Source organism: Mastomys coucha, unplaced genomic scaffold, assembly GCF_008632895.1.
Source record: "Mastomys coucha isolate ucsf_1 unplaced genomic scaffold, UCSF_Mcou_1 pScaffold16, whole genome shotgun sequence".
NCBI classification, from domain to species: domain Eukaryota; kingdom Metazoa; phylum Chordata; class Mammalia; order Rodentia; family Muridae; genus Mastomys; species Mastomys coucha.
The window spans coordinates 92,271,098-92,291,969 of record NW_022196898.1 but is presented as its reverse complement, the minus strand read 5'-3'; the positions used below and the strand labels follow the sequence as shown (position 1 = coordinate 92,291,969).

General features: G+C 39.8%; 1 protein-coding gene across 2 annotated transcripts in view; it reads left to right on the top strand.

Moving 5' to 3' along the window:
- Positions 1-5,588: 5,588 nt before the first annotated feature.
- The window catches only part of LOC116094375 (calcium-activated chloride channel regulator 4A), a 31,509-nt gene continuing 16,225 nt past the window's right edge, over positions 5,589-20,872 (top strand). Inside the window, exons 1-9 of one of the 2 annotated variants that reach the window (XM_031376184.1) lie at positions 5,589-5,750; positions 9,783-9,923; positions 10,067-10,214; positions 11,147-11,255; positions 12,124-12,301; positions 14,253-14,471; positions 16,644-16,871; positions 18,019-18,196; positions 19,272-19,378. In XM_031376184.1, coding sequence (XP_031232044.1) covers positions 5,589-5,750; positions 9,783-9,923; positions 10,067-10,214; positions 11,147-11,255; positions 12,124-12,301; positions 14,253-14,471; positions 16,644-16,871; positions 18,019-18,196; positions 19,272-19,378 — 1,470 coding nt within the window. The remainder of the gene's footprint in view (positions 5,751-9,782; positions 9,924-10,066; positions 10,215-11,146; positions 11,256-12,123; positions 12,302-14,252; positions 14,472-16,643; positions 16,872-18,018; positions 18,197-19,271; positions 19,379-20,872) is intronic. The other variant, XM_031376185.1, reaches the window with a different exon arrangement.

Here is a 20,872-nt window from a genome sequence, read left to right as displayed (position 1 = left end):
AGCATAGCCTCCATAAATACCTAAGGGACCACTATGCAGACTGCATGACCAAGTCTGTTAGAATTCCTCACCCAGGAAGAAGTCCTCAGACAGGAATTCTGCTTTCTTGACAGTTTCAGAAGTCTTCATGACAATCTAAAATCAAATATGTGATACTTTTATATTCACTTGGACTTTTATCATTGACTTTTGATAGCCTTCATCACATACAAGGTTTGACCAGCTATGAGATAAACTTCTCCCAGAAAAGATGGTGTGCACTGGAGGAATGTAAGATACAGAGTACTGCTGAGGACCTGCCTCAGCCTTTAGAATGAATGGTATGAGGTAGGATATAGCATTGAGCGAAGGTCAAAGACTGATGATCTCCGGCCTTGTAACGCTCTCTATTTTGTGCTAATAAGTGTCTCTCCAGCTAAAGGGCCTTTTGCTGGCAAGGCAAAAGGTTTGGAACTCTTCATGAAGCAGAGGGAGAAGAAAGGAAAAGAAAAAATTCATTTGCACAGACAACATGCAAACATACACACACACTCATATACACACACATACTCTGGTGAGGCCCAACTACCTGTCTCATCAACTCCACAAGTGTTCATGCATACTTATATACATACACATTTATATCTGCACATGTATGTATATACATACATATAGACAAGCAGACTTATATGCATATACATTTGGTGGATGGGACTGAGCCTCCTAAGCCACACTTTATGTCTTCTCTCTGGCCTTCTTATACCTTCTTAGACAAAAGTTCTTTAGAAAATTACCTCATAGACAATGCGTTACACAAAAGGGGAGGTATGGAAGGATGGGGATAGTTAAGCTCAAAGCAGTGTTTCATCCTTAAGCTCATTATAAGTTCAAAGCAACAGTTTCATATGGCCTCATTTTAGCATAGTGCACACCTGTGGCCTCATCCTTGGACCTGGCCTCGAACGAATATTTTTCCTTGATCACAGGTTTGTCCCAAGCCTAGTTCTCTTTTTAGTGTAATTGTGAAAGCTTGTTGTATTCCTTATTATGCAGCCTATGCTTATTATTCTATGAGGAGTAGGTACATTTCTATTCTTGATTCTAATTTTATTACATCTTTCTGGCAAAACAACTAAAACTATCTCCAAAAACATTCTTCCTAAAATTATTTGGATCAAATCAGGGATTACATAACATCATTAATTCATCTAAACAACATTAATTCCTGAAAGTTGATCTTCATGATAACCTGCAGGAAATCTGCTCAATAGAGTAGGGTGGTGCCCAAGAACCATTAGGCTGTGTAATAGTGTCAGGAAAGGCATGTCAGTAGCAAGAAGCACTCCTGGAATGAAGTCTCTAAGACTGTTCTTAGCGCTCACCCATCACAGGCTGTGCAACACAGTAGACCGTCTCCAGAAACTTTACTCGAATGCCTTAGTCTTTCTTCAATGGCTCTGACAGGAAATGAGATGGCTTAAGTCAGATCAAGGCATACACTTTGTTCTCAATCCTCGTAGGTACTTAGCTGAGCAACATATTAAGGCTCAGTTTTCTCATTTGTAAAGGGAGAGATGGTATCTACTTGTGGTGCTGAGCTGAGGACTAAGTTATTGTGTGAGGCACACCACATACTACATGGCATACAATAAGTGCTTAATAGGTATCATTTGATAATTAAAGTTAGATATTCTATAGTAGATGACCACTATAAGCAATCTGAGATAAAGATTTCTTTTTTTTTAAGATTTATTTATTTTTTATATGTGAATGCACTCATTCTCTTCAGATACACCAGAGGAGGGCATTGGATCTCATTACAGATGGTTGTGAGCACCATGTGGTTGCTGAGAATTGAATGCAGGACCTCTGGAAAACCAGTTAGTGCTCTTAACTGCTGAGCCAGCTCCAAAGATTTTTATAAAGGAGATTTACTAAGGAATTTATGAGAGGAAAGATGGCAAGTGGGTAGAAAATATTTATAAATAAAATGGCCGAAGAGAAGCAACAAGCAGGAAAATGGTAACAGGCAGTCCCACACAGGTCGCGTTACATGACCAACAGGGATCTCTATTACACTTAAGAAGTTGTTTTAGCCAGAGACAGCGCATGCATATTTCACACTCCTGCACTGCAGAAGAGCAGCTCTGCAGATCGGAGCTGCTTTCTGGTTCTTTGAATGAAGGAGCTTCATTAGCACAGCGTCCATTCTCTACAGAAGAATCCAAGCCCTGTTCCCTAAAGTGTTGCAGGCATGGGCAGGAAGAAGAGGCTGCATACTGGAAGGAAAAGGGGGTTGGGGGACATTTGGTTGGAACACCACATGCCAAGACAAACTAATACAGCACAACATACCTAATCACATTCAGTATGCAAACAGACAAACATGGGTGCAAATCCCATTTCCTGCCTAACCAAACGTGGATACTTGATTGCGCACCTCTGAGTCTGTGTCTCACCATTTGACAAGGTGGATGGAGGTTTCTACTTCAAAGAGTAACTGAAAAGTGAGTTCATGTGAGCAACTCTCAGAGGTCTGTCAGGCTCAGGTGAGATACACAAAGGATGCATTGTATGGATCGAGGTGAACAGTAAAGCTCTTCAAACAAACTCAAGGCAATTTTGTCCTAAGAATAAGGTCTTATTGTCTTTTCATTCTTCCAATTATATCATAAGAATTTAAGAGTCATAAGTTACAATATTTCGGTAGCAGCCACTGAGTTTACAGCTTCTAAGAAGGAATGGGCACCCTGTGCTCAGAAAATAGCAATAGAGAAGCCAGGGAGTCAGGAGAAATGAAGGCTTGATCAACAACCCTGAAATGGGGTCAGCCTGAAATAAAAGTCAGGGTCTCCCTTCGGTTTTGCCACTAAGTCAGCTCTTGTTCCTTGGACCTCAGTGTTCTCAACTACAAATCAGTTTTGGTTGAACTAGCCAATTAAGGCCCATTCCAGCACTACGTTTTGTACTGTGTGGATCTCCATGTTTAAATTTTCTTCACAAAGGAGAAAACACAACACAACACCCTTCTTTTGTCATACAAATACAAGGGAAAAGGGAGGGAATGGCAGGCTGGTTGCACAGGGAAGTCTTCATAGCATAGTAGAATCAGCATCAGAAGCAAAGGAGAAAGCTGCTTAGAGAAATGAGTGTGCCCAGGGCTACAGAGGGAAGAGCATGCGGCCTGCTCTTGCACAAGGCCTAGGTTCGGTGCTCAGGCCTCTCACGGATGGATGTTCACAGCCATCTGCAATTCCAGTTCCAGGAGACAGTGCCCTTTCCTGAGCTCATGAGGAATCAGGCACACACATATATACATTCAAGCAAAATATTTGTATAAATGAAATAAAATTTTAAAAAGGTAATTCTTCTTTTAAAGTGTATTTAAGAGAATAATAATAACAGGAGTTACTTTTCATAAAATGCGAACAGACTGTTTCAGCAGGAGGAAAAAAAATTTTTTTTCGATAAGATTAGGAAATAAGACGAGAGTTGTGAGTTAGGACCAGATTGAAATGAGTTCCGAAGAGTCAGTACAACATGTGCCAAACCAAAGAAAAGAGAAGCTCTTGAAGAATTCAAAAAATAAAAATAAAAATAAAAAGGAAGAGTGAAACATGTAAGTCAAACAGACCAGACATTATGCCACCATGCCCAACTATATATATGAATAAAACCTTGCTGGTTGGGGATGTTCGCAGCATGAAAATAATACTGTAGTAAACAGCTGACCAGAGCCCAGAGCGCTAACAGGGAGAGAAAATGAAACCACCTCCAGCGTGCACGCACTCAGAGATGTAGGGAAGCAAGTCCCCTGGGCTTGCTTCAGAATACAGGACTCTGGAAATAGATCCCTCTCAGTTTGGGTGTGGATTTGAATGAAGGATCAAGAAAAAAAAACTTCCTTACTTTCTTGTGGCATAGAAAACAGACAGGACAATTCTGGATTAATAATTTTGAGATGGGTGGGTGGCCCCATCCCTCAACAGGGACCCATGCCTCACCCCTGCATATGGTCTCTGCAGGTTCTCTCTCCCCTTTGTTGGGTATTCTGGCTAATGTCCTCCCTGTTGTGTCCTGTGAACCGCTTGGGTCCCTGGCATCTGGGCGGGTGAGGCTTACAGGGTAAGTTTAGCTCTTACAATGTGTTCCTGGCATATTCATTTTTCTATAAGGAAGATATAAGGAACTTTTTCATGATAAAATTTGACATAGGGAAGTACAAATACATTTCTTTTATGGTTCTTCAAAGAAAATTATTGTTGATCCAATAAAACGTCTGAGACACAAAGTGAGCAGAAGAGGGAATTACTAACCAAGTAAAGATATGCTGTTTATCTAAATTGGAAGAGATCAAGCTTCCTTCTAAATATCTGTGCATACCCAAAGATAAATGCCAGGGTCATCTTAGCTCAGAGAAGCAGTCCTTTGCAGTGACTAGAGAGAATGCAGGGACTCATGGCTACTTAAAGTGCTGAGACTGCATGGCCTAAATAAGATATTTACACTGTCCCGTCAAAGGGTCAGGGAACATCACCAGAGGGGACAGAAAGAATGAAGCAGCTGGTTATGAAGTCATTCCTTCGGAGCATGATACAGCCATTGCAATCATGATCTAAGAGGAGATCAGGCTCCCTGCAAGGGGTCTTACAAGGCTAGGCCTGTCACTCAGGGATCAGGGAGGGGCACAAGGTACCTACACTTCTAGGCTAATTACTGGCTATTGATGCTTTCTCAAGGAGAGGCTGTCACAGTTTTCAGTTGTATACCAACGATGAGCTCACTGGCATCCAACATATAGTTCCCAAGGCATGGACTCATAGATGGCCCTAACTAAACTTAGTAGGTCACAAAGCAACAAAAAGATGTGCATGTGGCAATAGGACTTGTAGGGAGGTGGTGGTGAGGGAGATGACTGGAGATGTGGTAAAATTAAACAGAATGGGTTCTGTATGTTCTGTTACATACATTCTCTCAAAGAAAAATTCAATTACTGAACATTTATGTTGTCTCTCCTTCCTCAACAGTGAGCAGCAAAGTATGATGTAGAAAAACAAGTTCTGTTCCTGTGGAGTAGGGATGGTTTGCTTGTTTGCTTGTTTACACTAATAATGATGTTATCAAATCCCCTTCAATGTATCAGGTGCTTTACAGTCTGGAATTTCAAGCTCATTTTACCTACCATTTTATTTCTATCATTGTTGTTTAGATGACAGAGAGTAGAGATAATAATTGATTTGCTCTTTAAAATGTAGGCAGGGCTTTAGAATGTCTATACGATCTACTGCGGTTCTATTTTATGACCCTATTCTATAGAAATCACAAAGTCTGTGTGTATGCTTAGGGAAATAACTGAAAATGGAAAGCAATGTATTTTGTCTCAAAAAGAGATGGTGCTCTGTATTTTAAATTTTTCTGATCTCTTTAACCATTACCAAACCAAAAGAAAAAAAACCCTATTATATAACCTGGTGATGTGTTTTCTTTATATGAACATTGACCTTTACACAGTCACCATCCCTCAATCAGCTAACAGGTGAATTTTAGGAGTATATATAGACCTGACAAAAGACACAGAGAAAGAAAGGGCTCTGGGCGAGCAGGCTGGAATGATGGCATTCTCCAGGGGGGTTGGTATCCTCCTCCTCCTGTACCTGCTACGGGGGTCAGACACTTCCTTGGTAAGGCTGAATGAGAATGGTTATGAAGACATCATCATTGCCATTGATCCTGCTGTGCCAGAAGATGCAACTATAATTGAACACATAAAGGTAAGAAAATGGGCTTTTTCCTATTTGAGTTATGAACAATGAAAAGGTTAATAGTAAGAGTAAGAGTTACCATGGAAACCTCTGAAAGGTTTGAGAAGTTTGAAAACAGAGCAGACAGTTTGGGAAGGCATAGAATGAGATGAAGGCTCTAAGACATTCCACATGGAGGGTCTAGAGGTTCTAGAAGGGGGAGATGCTATCTCCTCACTGTAAGATCAAAGACGAAGCAGAGAGCCCCTCTGACCTTCAGCGTCCTTGCCTGCCATTAAGAAGTTGGATTCTTGTTCTGTTTTTGTTATTTACTTATTTATTGTGCATGCATACACATGTGCTTGCAATACCATTGAGGAAAGAGAAATAAATGAAAAGAAAAAGGAATTATAGGTCTGCCTTCTTTTTCAGGGTCATCAGTAACATCAGAGTGAGTGGGAGAGTAGACACGAGGTTAGTAGGTTACTGTGGAGCATGCTGCCTCAGGAGAGCAGGACAGAGCATAGCACAGCTCTAACAGGCAAGCGTGTTTCCTGCAGGGAAGCCCTCACATAAGCCCCACTCATGATGTGACATGTGAGTAGACACCAAGACGAGAGCCTTGTATGAGTAATAATAACAGCTTGTGTCATCAAGGAAACAGTGAATCAGCTGGAGGAAGAGTGTATTACACAGAAGCTGGGAGAGGCTCATGCAGTGGCAGAGCCCAGACTACTAGAAAGCTCATTTTTACATTCCCTCTGAGTAATGAGACTCCATGAAAGAGCTTAGCAGAGGATGTGTGCACTTTGGGGCCTATTCTAGGACCACTCTGTCTACCTGAAACCACAGAAGGCTCAGTCATATCCCATCTCTGTATTAATGTAGCATAGGGGTGCAAAAGGAGCCAGGCTATGGTTATGGACAGGGGTGTTGACTGAGACAAGGTGTCAGGAGTGACTCAAGTGATGCTGAACATATTTGGAAAGTATCAGAGAGAACATGCTTGTTGATTTATACTTGTGTGAAAAGGAGTAGGTAGAGAGGAAATGTGAAGAGGCAAGGCAAACTTTCCCACTTTGGTTTAAATACCAAAGGACTTTCATCAGATGGGAAGGGAAATGATAAGAAAGAGCTGTACCCGGGGAGGAGGTGTTAACTCAGGGTGGTTTCAAATTGAGGTGCATTTTGATATCCAGATAGAAGAGACAGAAATCTGAATTCATGGAGAGATGGAAAATGTGTACTTAGATAAAAGTTAGAGAGGATCAGTGTGTGGAGGATGTGAATCTACCAAGTGGTTGTAAACAGAGAAAGAGGCTCCCTCACTAAACCTAGGACTTTAGTTTGCTAAAGTCTCTTCCAACTCCAACATTCCGACTGGCATTTCAACTACATGATCATTTTTCATGTCCTCAGGAGCAGCATCCATAACTTCTATTCCTTGGTTTGTGGTCATCCCCACTGGGGCCCTAAGGCCCATTGTTTATCTCCCTACTGGGCATGAACTGAATTATCCCTGTGGTTTCCCTTGGATTCCACTTGTCACCCATTCTTTGTAAACCACCCCAGCAGCCCAGAGTGTCACTACCTGGTGTCTTTTGAACTCTAAAAGACAAAAAATGCTTTTCCTATAGAATAGGAAGAGCAGACTCTGATTGATAGATTCTTGGTGTTCAGTAATAAATGATTAGCTTCAAACTTTTATTGAATTGGAAAATGGATATTTGATGACTATTTTTAGAGACAAAAAAGAATTCTCAGCATAGTCTTCTATTGAACATTACAAGTAGAAATTCGATCCTTTGCCAACATGTCTATAGTTTAGTGGGTTTTTGACACTTAGCCTTTCACAATGCCCTCTGTCACCAAGCAATTTTGTGACTTGCTACCATCTACTTGTACACAATGATTTTGGAAAACTCTTATAATTGATGGCCATTTTCAAGTTTCATTTCTATTTGGTGTTCAGGATCCTTTTGGATTTGAAACTTGACCACTTCTGCAAACACCGATATTTCATGTTAGTTTTTTTTTTTTTTTTTAATCAAAACCTTATAGGAAATCTGGGGAGGAATTTAGAAGGAACACCATCAGACTTCTGGTTAGAAGACTTTGAGAAACCATTAATAGGCACCTGGGTATCTCTAAAGATGGAAGTTACCTATGGGATCTCTGATAGCTAGCTCTCCATGGCCTACAAACATGCTGCTATCTAAGAAAGGCAATTGAGTCATGGAGACTCTCAAGGAAATGCAGTCCCTTGGAGTTATACAGTACACAATCTACACTGTTGTACACAGCAAGCCTACTTGTTGCAGAAAATATTTTTTAAAAAAGTCAACTTTCAGGGGTGCCAGACGACACTTCCACACTCCTACTGTCCTGCTAATTCTCCACAGCTAGCCCTCTCAGCATCTGGCCTGCTTTTCCTGCTAGCCACTAGTTCCCTCTTGCTATAATCAGCGGTCCCACACTCCAGCAACCAAACAGATCTTCCATCCTCACAATACCCAGTAACTTCTTAAAATCAGACTCTTAAGAATACTGTTAACCAGTTAGATTTATGTATCAATAAAATCACAATATACAAGATGCCAATAAATAAGTTCAGAGACAGTTGATAATGATAAATTTTTAACCCAGTATTTCTAACCTTGTGAAATCATAGCTACTTGTGGCTGGTAGTTGCCACATGGGTTCACATCTGAGGCTGTGGTTCTTCTAACTCCACTCCCTGAGATGCTCCTCTCTCTCAACTCTTAGCTCCGCCTCCCTTTTCCCTGTCCAATTACAGGCATCCCCTGCACTAATGTAATTGGACAGGGAAAATCCTGCGACACCTACTGGTCCAATTCATAACTCAGTTTGAATCACCACTACTCTGTTATCTCCAACGTACAGAGAGTACTCCCTGAAGAACATGGAAGCCTAAATTTCTCTTGTTTTGAAAAAAGGCATCACAGAGAAAGATAATTATTTTATCTTCCTTCTGTTTGTGCTAAACAGCTTCTGGGCCACTTTAGTTCTGCACAGCCTTCCTGAACTGAACCTTCATTCTCTGGACTCTGACACTCTGACTAATCTCATGACTATACTCTAATCAGTTTGCCGACTCTTTACAATGCATGTGATTCAGGGTACTGGACTCTCAGAGGGCAGCTGGGTGAGAGATGGAGGCCATCAGGAGCAGTGGGCTTATGTTAAAGCTGGGACCATCAGAGGGGTCTGTCCTGATAGACACAGCAGTGGAGACCCAGATGGCTCCTGCAAAGTGAAGACATTTTTGCTTTCATTTCTTTTCTTTTATATTTATTTATATTTTACTTCCCTCTGAGAGACCTGGTTATATGGAACAGTCACCTTAATTGCTTTTCATCTATGTTTCTCTTTATTAGACAGTGACTCTCTGGAGAGAGAAATCCTCTAATAAACTGAAGTAGCTTTGCACTTAAGATAATGGGAGAAATTGAGTATTTTCATGTTGAGTAACAGTTCTGTGATCATTTTTTTTTACATGTGCTGTGGAGTGTTACCCTGCCCTCCAAGGGCCCAACCTTCCCACCTCTCCCAAGAGTATGGAAAGAAAGTGCCATCCTGATAAAGCTCCTGTGAGCTGTTCTCCTTAGCATGCATCTGCTAGAGCTGGCTTTGATTCATTTCTGAAAATTAGGAGTGTCTTTAGTCTACTAAGGGTAAAGTAACCAGGCTTCAGACATTCCATAAGCCAACCAAAAAGTGTTCACACAAATATTAGAACCAAATAAATGACTCCAAGTATATAGCTATATAAATTGATTATTGTAATTACCAAGAATGTGTCCCAAACCGTCTTTTGAGGTGAGATGACTGAGGACCTGGAAGCTTTTCTAGGTGTAGAGTGAAGCAAGTTTTGGATGGACAGAAGTCAGGTTAGAAGGGTGGCCAGAGCCTGCTGATGAATGAGCTTGATGAATGGCTGCTTTTGTAGTAACAGCTTAACAGAATACACAGGAGAAGCGGGGCTGAGACATGATTACACTCTCATGATCACTTTTACACATCTTTTTCATTTGATAATAGGAAATGGTGACTAAAGCATCCACACACCTTTTTGAAGCTACAGAAAAAAGGTTTTTCTTCAAAAATGTGTCTATATTAATTCCTGAGAGCTGGAAAGACAGTGTCGAGTACAGGAGGCCAAAACAGGAGAGTTACAAGCATGTAAGTATCAAGTTTTCCTCTAACTACGACAAAAAAGTGATTTGTAGTGCTTGCTAGCTTTGCTACAAATTTATTGATTCAGAATTTGTCTAAATATTGTCTTTTCCGTTCTTCGAGTTAATGATCTTTTTAAACATCCTCAGGCTGATGTTAAAGTTGCACCTCCCACCCTTGAGGGCAGACATGAGCCCTACACCCGGCAGTTCACAGAGTGTGAAGAGAAAGCAGAATACATCCACTTCACCCCTGACTTTGTACTGGGGAAAAAACAAGATGAATATGGAGATTCAGGTGAGGAATTTGGTTAAATTATTGCATGTTTGCAACAAGCAGCCTTATACTCTATTAAATAAGCAGTTTGAAACAGAAATTCCTGGATCCAAATCTTGATTCCTCTATTAGCTTTATGAAGTTAAACAAGTAACTTATTTTAAAGTGCTTTTTCCAAGGCATTTAAATTTTCTCAAAATTCACCAAATTCTTGACTGAGTAGCTGATGTAATCTACATAATCTACAATAGCATACCTATATCTTTTTTCAATATCAACTCCTTCAGGAGCATTTTTAGTCTGCTTTTTTTCTTAAAGTTGCACCCTCTAAATATCTATACAGCAGAGTTCTGTATATCTGATTAGGCTGTTGACAGGGTTGGTACTTGGCATGCTATAAACTAATATGAGAGACCTTTGACTCCCAAGAACTGAAAATCAAATCCTAGTTTACTGTGACTGTGGCACATGTTCCATGATGTTTCCTTGATAGAACATGCTGTGGCATAGAAATTCATATTCTGTACAGCAATGAGTACCATTTAATATAAATGCCTTTCTGTAAACAAAATATAAACTTTAGGAGTTACAGAAAACCTAAACCCAAATGTTGACTCTCTCTTTCTTCTCTCTCTTCTCATCTCTCTCCTCTCTTTCTCTCTTCTCTCTCTCTCTCTCTCTCTCTCTCTCTTTCTCTCTTTCTTTCTCTCTCTCTCCTCTCTCTCTCTCCTCTCTCTGTCTCCATCTATGTCTCTGTCTTTGGGCAGAGCGCAACTTGCAACTTGAGAGTCATTTCTTGTCCCCTTCCACATGGGATTGAAGGACTGAATTCAGGTTGTCAGGTTTGGAGGCAAGCACTTTTACCCACTGAGCCATCTCTGTGGCCTGGAAATTTTTGAGATATAAAATTTACCAATTGATTTATGATTATATATTTGAAAAATGTCTCACAGGAAAACTGTTGGTCCATGAATGGGCCCACCTTCGCTGGGGAGTATTTGATGAGTACAATGAAGACCAGCCATTCTACAGCGCTTCATCAAAGAAAATCAAAGCAACAAGGCATGGACTGACTCCTAAGTACCCTTAAATGACCTCCAGCTTTTAACTGCCCTAGAGTCCTTTCCAATGGCAAGCATCTATGTTTTGTCCCAAGGCAGATTCAATATCACAAGCCTATTTTATACTTATTTTAGGCCATTTTCCTTGAAGACAATGACTATGTGCAAAAATATACATAGCCTCATTGCCAATCATTTAGTTGACATTTTGACAATTTTTATTTACATATCTTTCGCATAGATGCCAGAACTCCTTTAGAATTTGCATACTGGATTTGAACTGTAAGCCAATGAAATGCATTCCGGCTAAAACCTGCTGTATCAATTCTGGTCAGTGCTGGCTATGACTCTCCCATGGAATACCACACATCAACCCTCTTTATTCCATTGTCTTTCTTGGCAGTCCCTCCTTCTCTGACTCCAGTCACATTGTTCTCTAAATAAAAAGATGCTCCTTAGTCAAAGCACATGTAGTTATGTGATGGCCCACTCTTCAGAGGACATCTTCCTGGAAAAGAAGGCCGCACCGCACACCAAGAATAAATGGTCCACAGTTTCTGCTAACCAGGTGCCTACAGAGAGTTAATACAGGCCAGCTGCGGGACTGTTTATGGGAAAGACCTACCCACAGCTTTCATTCCAGCTGAGAGACTCACTGAGTGTGACTAGAGATAACCCCCTTTTTTCACACTTTCTTGAAAAACAAATGATTTCTTCTTCGATTGGCCCTCTTAACCTTTGCCAGCATATAGCTCTAGATTAGGTCATGGCACCTACACAAGAAATACTGTGCCACAAAGCCCAGGGAACAGGATCAGTTTTCAAATGAATGACTAAGCTGTGTTTTAGATTCACTTCCATATTTTTAGGTGCTCCACAGGTATCACGGGAATGAATAGAGTCTATACGTGCCAAGGGGGAAGCTGTACAACCAGAAGGTGCAGAACTAATTCTACCACAAAGTTATATGAAAAGGATTGCCAATTCTTCCCTGATAAAGTTCAATCAGAAAAGGCATCCATAATGTTCATGCAAAGTATCAATTCTGTAAGTATACCAGTCACTGTGTGCAGAATCTATAATCAAAGGATTTGTCTAATATCATTAATTTTAAAAGAATAATGCTGATGATCATGATTATGATCATGATGTAAATAAAAGTAAGAAACTATACATTGCTAGGCAAGCACTCTACCTGAGATATAAAGAATGTTAAGAATGACATGAAGATTAAATATGTTAATGTAGAGGTCATTGAACATTGACTGACACCCAGTAAATATTCATTCTCGATTATATATTGTTAGCACTATTGTCTATTAGTAGGTAAATAATCATTGCTAACTATTATAGTGATAAGTCTATATTAGTGTTAATAGCATTTTACTTGAGCATGTATATTTGCTAAATACTTTACATATTCTCCTTTAATTTTTTTAAAAATGTGGTTTTACTTAAAGCTGAATGCTCCCAGATAGCCTCCTTCAGACCACTCCCATACCCTCACTCCGAACAGCTGCTTTTTCTTTGATAACTATTGTTACATACGTTCAGATGTATTTGTGTATGTGTGTGCACAAATATATTTAAAAATGACTTGCTGAGTCTGTTTTCATTGGTGGTATGCAAATGGTTCAAGGACACCATTCAGCATTGGACAACCAATAAGTGGGCTCATCCTGGGGAGAGTCTAACCATCTTCTCCCAGCAGTGGTCAGCTGTCTGTGCTTCTTTGTCTAGAGGTCGGAATCCTTGGAAGTCTCCTCTTCCAGTTAACATGTCCACGGATGATGCCACTGTCTTAGTCTTGTCTGTGCAGCTATTTCTAGCAGAGACTGCTTCACTGAAGACTTCCTTGTATTTTGGCTCCTACAATCACTCCACCACTTCTTCATGATGTCCCCAAACTCATAGATACAGAAAATGTAATGTAGATGTACCCATTGGAGCTCCACATGATCTGTGGATCTCTGCATTGTGTCCGAGTGTAGTTTTCTATAATGATCTCCATCTGCTGACAAGAGTGGCTTCTTTAATGAGAGGCGGCAGCTACATTTATCTGTGGATGTAAGGAAGAGGGACAAGGGACAATTAGCATCAAGATTATTTAATTAAGCCTCAAGGAATCATATAATTTTATACTTTGTATACCTACCATGCAGTAAATGCATGGGCATGCATGCACATGCAAACACATATACACACATACACATACACACACACACACCACACACTTACATACACACACACACATGCACACATGCACACACACACACACACACACACACACACACGCACATGCGCACACACACACACACATTTACATATTTTAGCTAACAAAGCCCACACACAAGAACCACAGAGTGACAAAATCTCCACTACCCTGCAGAAGAAAACTTCAAATGGTTGATCAGGGTAGTCCTCCAAGAGACTCCAAAAACATAGATTATTGATAGAACCCTTAATTTCCTTTTGGGGCTTAAGAATTAGCCCCTTTTGCTGCATACATCACACATTTAGGGTATAGGACTCAGGTGACCTGAGTTGGGTCTGACCTGAAAGTTCAGTCTACTTCCCACTGTTACAGAAAATACTATGCAAGCTCCCAAGGGAACAAAGCAATTAAAGAGTTCTCCCATTACAATACACATAAACCACAGTGGTCAGCATGGCAAGATATGCATAAAGATGTAACATACATGTGGCAACCAACAGCAGTCTGACTGAACCTGAGGCCCACTCACAAGGAGGGAAAGTATGCCTGGCTGTCCACCAAGCCAGCTTCCATACCTAGTGAGGTCACCGACCTTAGCAAAGTCTCAACTACGGCCGCAGACCAGCAGAATTCCTTCTACATTCTAACACTGGGCATACCTCCGCTTTGGTAGAGCAGCAGAATCACTTCTACATTCTAACACTGGGCATACCTCCCCTTTCTTTTCCAGATCATTTCTTAATACATGAGATAGTAATTTTATACACTTTATTACACTTTTAGGTGACTGAATTCTGTAAAAAAGAAAATCATAACCGAGAGGCTCCAACTCTCCATAATGAAAAGTGCAATTACAGAAGTACGTGGGAAGTGATCAGCAATTCTGAGGATTTTCACAACAGCATACCCATGGAGATGCCACCCTCTCCACCCTTCTTCTCACTGCTGAGGATCAGAGAAAGAATTGTGTGCCTAGTTCTTGATGTGTCCGGGAGTATGGCTGTGAGTTCTTGGACTTGTTTTCATTTGTTTGTTTTTCTTTTGAGTATAGAAATAGGGATGACCAAATAGCAAACACACACCCTAAACACCACTTGCTATGTGACTTTTTTAATTGTATGATGTCATAAAATACTATCACCACTTGTTATATGGCCCTTATGATTGTACAATGAAGTAAAATCTATTACTTCCTGAGATCATGACCTGAAAGATATTGAAAAAAATATTATACTTAGAGCAACATATCTAAAAAGAGATAACCTAAAGGTATCCATTTTTAATCCAGAAAATTTATGAGGAGAACTCTGATAGCCTTTAGTCAGAACAAGATACTGAAAGGAGATTGTTTTCAACCATGAATCCTGCATATCAAATGCTTAAGAGAAATGAGAATATGGTATATCAGTGGATGCTTAAACTCATTTCAGCTCAAGCAGCAGAGTCAATAAGCAGAATGTCCACATGATGTCATCTTATTTCTCAAGTGTCCGAGTGCTCTCCTCATAAAAAGAAAAGCATCACCATGAAGAACAAATGGCTTCCTGCAGTCATTCCTTTCTTCTTTTATCATGCAGTGAATAGTAAGCAGTGTGCTAGACTTTGAAATCAGAGCTGCATGTACTTGAGACATCTAGAGTTTACTTAGGGTGAGCAATGGAAGTATGTCCTTATAATCCTAGCTTTTGGGGGACTAGTCAAGTTCAAAGTCAGTTGGGCTGCAGTTAGACCCTGTCTCATAAAACAAAGCAAAAAGCAGATATCATTATACTCCAGAAATGTTTTTCTCTCTGATTCAGCATCAGATACTTATGTAAGTCATTCCTGTCCCCTACAATGTAGCAGAGTCACTCATTTTTACAAAGAGAAGGGCTAGGCTCTACGAGTGATGCATAGGAGCTAACCCATTGCCAATTCCAAAATTTCCTTTTGCATATCTCTGGTTCTGTATATTTTATTGATACTGCCTGTGCCCCTCCTGATCAGAGTAAGTGGTCAGAACTAGAACCTCATCTGATCCAGAGAACATAATATATTTGTGACCAATAGGTAGCTGCTAAAATGAATATGAGCCACAAGCAGGTGTAATATGATAAAGCACTCAGTGACTGCACTGTGGGGTGGGACAGATGTGCTAAAGCAGAAATTAAAGTGTCAGCAAGGAAGGGAATGTGGTTATTGAAAGGTCAAAGAATGAGGGGGACTGACGAGGTGAGCCATGGTGACACTGGACTTCATGAAAGACAGAATAATGCTCAAAACCACTAAACATAAAAATAAATGATGGTGCTGATGATTATAGTAAAGGTAGAAGAGATGACTATAATAAAGGGTAAAGGTGCTTTTGGCTAACCCTAACAACTTGAGTTCAAACTCTGGAATTCAAATGGTGGAAGGCAAGAACTGAGTCCCTGTATTTATCCTCTCACCTCTACATGTATGCTATGAAATGTGTGCTCTGGTACAAGTATCCTTGCACACCCACACACTCAACATACCAAAAAAAGTAATAAAAATCAAAAGAGAAAGTGATAGATGAGCAGACAAAGCAAATTAGTAGATATGTAGAAGATTTTATTGTGATTTGGTTCAATAAGTTGGCAAACCAGTTTGGATTACAAGGAAGATTTAGAGGAAATAAAGGTGCAACGTGTGTTCATCCTGCGCAGTTATCAAGTTAAGAGAGGAATGGTTACCAGTGAGTTACCAGAGAGCCAATGCAGTCGCCCCACTGATAGAGGAGCAAGGGAAAGGCTAGAAGTAGAAGGGGCAGAGTAGGCAGCCTTCTCAGGGTTAGCTATGTTTGGAGATGAAGAGAGTCTGGTTGAGGTCTCAAACCCTGGGTTAGGAGTTTATCTTAACAGGAGTCACTATGTGATGAACTGTGGTGCTACGCTGTGAATCGTTGCCTTAGCTTCAACCCAAGACCCATCTTTAACTTGGTTACTTAGTCACTGGGAACAGCCTCTAGTAGAAATCTATGAACTTCTTCCTGTGCCCCATGTTACATAGAACCACACTTATTAGTTTAACAGTTAAAGTTGCAATTGCTTTCTTCTATAGTATAAGTTAATAGTTGTCCAGTTTTTGTCAATAAGCCCCAAGCACTCCTTTATGAGATCTGTTCTCATCTTTCAATTGAAAACCACTCATTTCTTATCATTTTTCACTCAGACTAATGATCGTCTCAATCGAATGAACCAAGCAGCAAAATACTTTCTAAAGCAGATAATTGAAAATAGGTCCTGGGTAGGGATGGTACACTTTCATAGCCAGGCCACAATTAAGAGTGAGCTGATCCAAATAAACAGTGACATCGAGAGAGACAAACTCTTGCAAACATTACCTACAAATGCCAACGGAGGGACGTCCATCTGCTCTGGAATCAAGGCTGCATTTCAGGTGAAAATCTTCTGCACATGTATTTTGATTTTTGTTTTGCTTTTAGGAAAAAGTGAAGTTTTACTATTCATACTTGCTTCTTGATTTTAGCATAAGTAATCTTAAAAGGTTCTAGACAAAACACACAGGAAAAAATAACTTTGATGTATATGCTATCTTAGCACTTGGGAAATCGAGGTACAAGGATCAAAACTTCAAGATCATCTTTGGCTAGGCCATCTAAGGCCAGCATGGGATGAACTAGACTGTCTCATCTGCAATTTCAACATGCTTAGACCATTAGCTACCTGTTATCTAAGTATTTAAAGGATTTAACTAAGCACAGGGTCCCCAATGAAGGAACTAGAGAAAGGACTCAAGGAGCTGAACGTTTGCAGCCCCTTAGGACAAACAACAATATGAATTAACTAGTACCCTCAGAGCTCCCAGGGTCTAAAACACCAACAAAAGAGTACACATGAAGGGACTCATGGCTCCAGCTGCATATGTAGCAGAGAGTGGCCTAGTTGGTCATCAATGGGAGGCGAGGCCCTTGGTCCTGTGAAGGTTCTATGCCCCAGTGTAGGGGAACGATAGGGCCAGAAGTGTGAGAGGGTGGGTTGGTGAGCAGGGGGAGAGGGGAGGGAACAGGTTTTTTTTTTTCTGGAGGGGAAACTAAAAAAGGAGATACTATTTGAAATGTAAATTAAGAAAATATCTAAGAAAAAAAGAATTAATTTTCAAAAAAAGGTTTTCTAATCTGGAGTCCATTACATTTTAATGCTGTGTGGTTGATCACTGCACCTGGCTGTATATATGACTGATTTTGTATAAACTGACTGGTTTGTCAGAAGACAGCAGGAGAAGACAATGAGTTCCATATTTTAAGTATTTATTTGCCTGGGTTTTCTGAGGTCAGATGTCATTTAGTCCATGTGAATTTTTCATAATTTCTGATCCCACCCATCTTTCAATTGAACAAATATACTTTGTGTTGGGGAGAGTCAGACAAATTCTCTAAGTTCTTCAAGGATTATTGAGCATAAACTCTATGATTCTAAAATAGAAATTATCTCTATCATACACTTTTTCTATAGTTTCTTTTTTCTAATTTTTCATGAGGATAGACGATCTCACATGATAATGGTATTCTGAATTATGCTTGCAGGTATTTAACAATAAAGGATACCAGACCGATGGGACTGAGATTGTGCTGCTGAGTGATGGGGAGGACAACACAGCCAAAGTCTGTATTGATGAGGTGAAAGACAGCGGGGCCGTCGTTCATTTCATTGCCTTGGGACCATCTGCTGACTTAGCTGTAAGAAACATGAGCATTCTAACAGGTAAAACATGCTCTCTACATCACAGACTTTCAATCATTGTGTATAAATGTAGAGCTGACGTTCAACTACTTCTTCTAAGCCCAGTTTTGCAAGAGCCAGGCCAGGGATTGGAGAGCAGAGTCAAACAGACCCAGCCTCTGTCCTCATCACATTCTGTGTCCACTTGGATAGAAAAGACACATAAAACAGTCAATCCAAACACACAGATCACATTACTTTACAGCAGGAAGAATACAGAATAAAATTTATAGAGACTTACAAGCCTTCTCTGCTCCTAAAATGTTGTAGTAAGGATGCAGAGAAAAGGAGGTATACAGAATCAAGTGGCTCCTGAGACAGGATTTGAACAAAATCTGGGATTTTCCAGGACTAAAAGACAATGAGAAAATACAAACTATGGTAACTAATTTAACATTAAGTATGGTAACTTATTTTAATATACAGATGTGATTAAAACTGATTACATGCTTCTAGTACCTTCTCAAACATAGTAGAACATACAAGTATCAATTATTATACTAGCTTTTTTTTCATGGTAGCAAACTAGTATATGTATACATGGGTTTTTTTGTGATTGGCTATACAAACTCCTACCACTCAAACACTTTATGGTTATTTTACAATTTATTTCTCGCACAAATATTCTAACCAATACCAGGCATGGTCAAGATACCTTTATACAGCAATTCTTCCTCTTTCCAGTTTTCTACTTCAAAGTTATTTTCTTCTGAAAAAAAAAGTCTAAATGTTGTAAATAAGAGTTCATAATTCCCCTAAAGGGCAAAATCTATGAACTTAAAAATACAGAATTTAGTACCTTACATAAATATAACCAGATGAAGTACCTCAGGCAACTGACATTGCCATACTAAGATAATATGGTGGTTTTTGCTCTGCAGTTATAGTGAATTAAACTAAACTTACTTTTCAAATATGACCTTAAAGGCTTTCTGAAAATTTAATTTAATCTACACGGAAATTTTGACTTTATTTGAACTGTTATGTTGTTAATCATGGAATCATGGTAAGAAATCTTGTTCTGCAAAACAACATAGCCTATTCATTCACATTTTAGGTGGAAGCCATGAGCTTGCTACAGATCAAGCTCAGAACAATGGACTCATTGATGCTTTTGGGGCCCTGGCTTCAGAAAATGCTGATGTTACCCAGAAGTCACTTCAGGTCAGTGTTTTCCCATCCCTAGAGGTTTTGTGATTGCTTTTGCCATAACCAAGAAAAGGTATAAGGGGCAGAGTATATGAAACCAACCAGAAAGGAAACACTTAAGAATAGAGATAATCAAGACTTTAGGTCTTGATTTGTGTGTTTTTGTTTGGTTTGATTTGGGTTTTAATGTGTACAAGGAGTAGAAATAAAATTCTGTTTTTCTCATTTGACATACTTATGGTAAGTTCTGAAAGAGAGAGAAAACAAAAAGTAAACACAAATATTTAAAGTTGATCCATATTCATATGCATAATGGGTGGAAATGTCAGAGATAAAGAATGGCCAGTTAGAAGTATGGTCTAGTCATCTGAGTTGATGAAAAGTTGGGCTTAGGGATGGCATCTGGAATACAAAGCAAAACCTACTCCGCACATCTATTTCTCCTAATGCCATTGTGGGACCAACGTGACCTTGTTTTCTGAGATGTTCCTGATGAAGAGACATAAAGTGGTATTCCCATTCAAAAGTTCTCCACATCTATCGAGAGACTTGCCAGCTTAATCTGGGAGTGAGATTTTAGACAACAGAGTGATGCTTCAAAGGGTTGTCTTGCTCCTATCAGGACTGAAAGTGTTGGGGGTTGACATCTAGAATGCATTAGAAACAGTCCCTTCATTCTATTGTTCCTAAAATAGCAGCCCTAGGAAGCACCCACATGGATAAAGCTGGATATGCTTGGACTTCCTGTTAGGTGAAATAAACTGAGCACAGAAAGATGAGGTGCACGATCTCAAGTACACCAGAAATTCAAAATAGCTGAATTCACAAAGATAAAACTATAAGGCCATAATTAGCATCAGCTGGTAAGAGGGGCGAGGAAGGGGATATAGACACAGACATTCAGTTAAATGATAAGCGAGTCCAAGAGATGTATTACATAAACATAGTAGCAACTGCAATTAATAGCATTTTATTCTATTTGAGGCAATAGATGAGAAAGTGGATTTAAGTATCTCCACTGGAAAAAAAGAAGATGAGTAGTGAGGAAACCCTTGTGTTTATGAGTTTAATTTACCCATTTATAGTGTTTCAAAATAGCATGGTTACATGACAAGCATGCAATTTTGTAACTTAAAAAAAAATAAATTAAGATGTCAACTCTGTCAGCTAAGAAGTGTCAACAGAGCCAAATAGCTCCTCTATGGCTCCTCTCAGAAGACACCCTATAGCTTGCATTCTCTCTTCTCAAGATTCTTGCCTTCAAAATCAGTTTTTCCTCTTTTGGTTGAACCCCACATCTAAAGCTTCACTCTCAATCCTGTGGGAAAATTTAATTCGTAATCTCCCCAAGTGTTGGGGTCGAGTCGCAGTGGGCACGTCTGGAGACACCAGCCACAAACAGTTCCATGTGTAGGAGGTTTAATTGGAAGGGGGAGTGAGGACCGCGGTGCGGGAAGAGAGAGGAAAGAAAAAGAGAGAGAGAGAGAGAGGAAAGCACTCATATATATA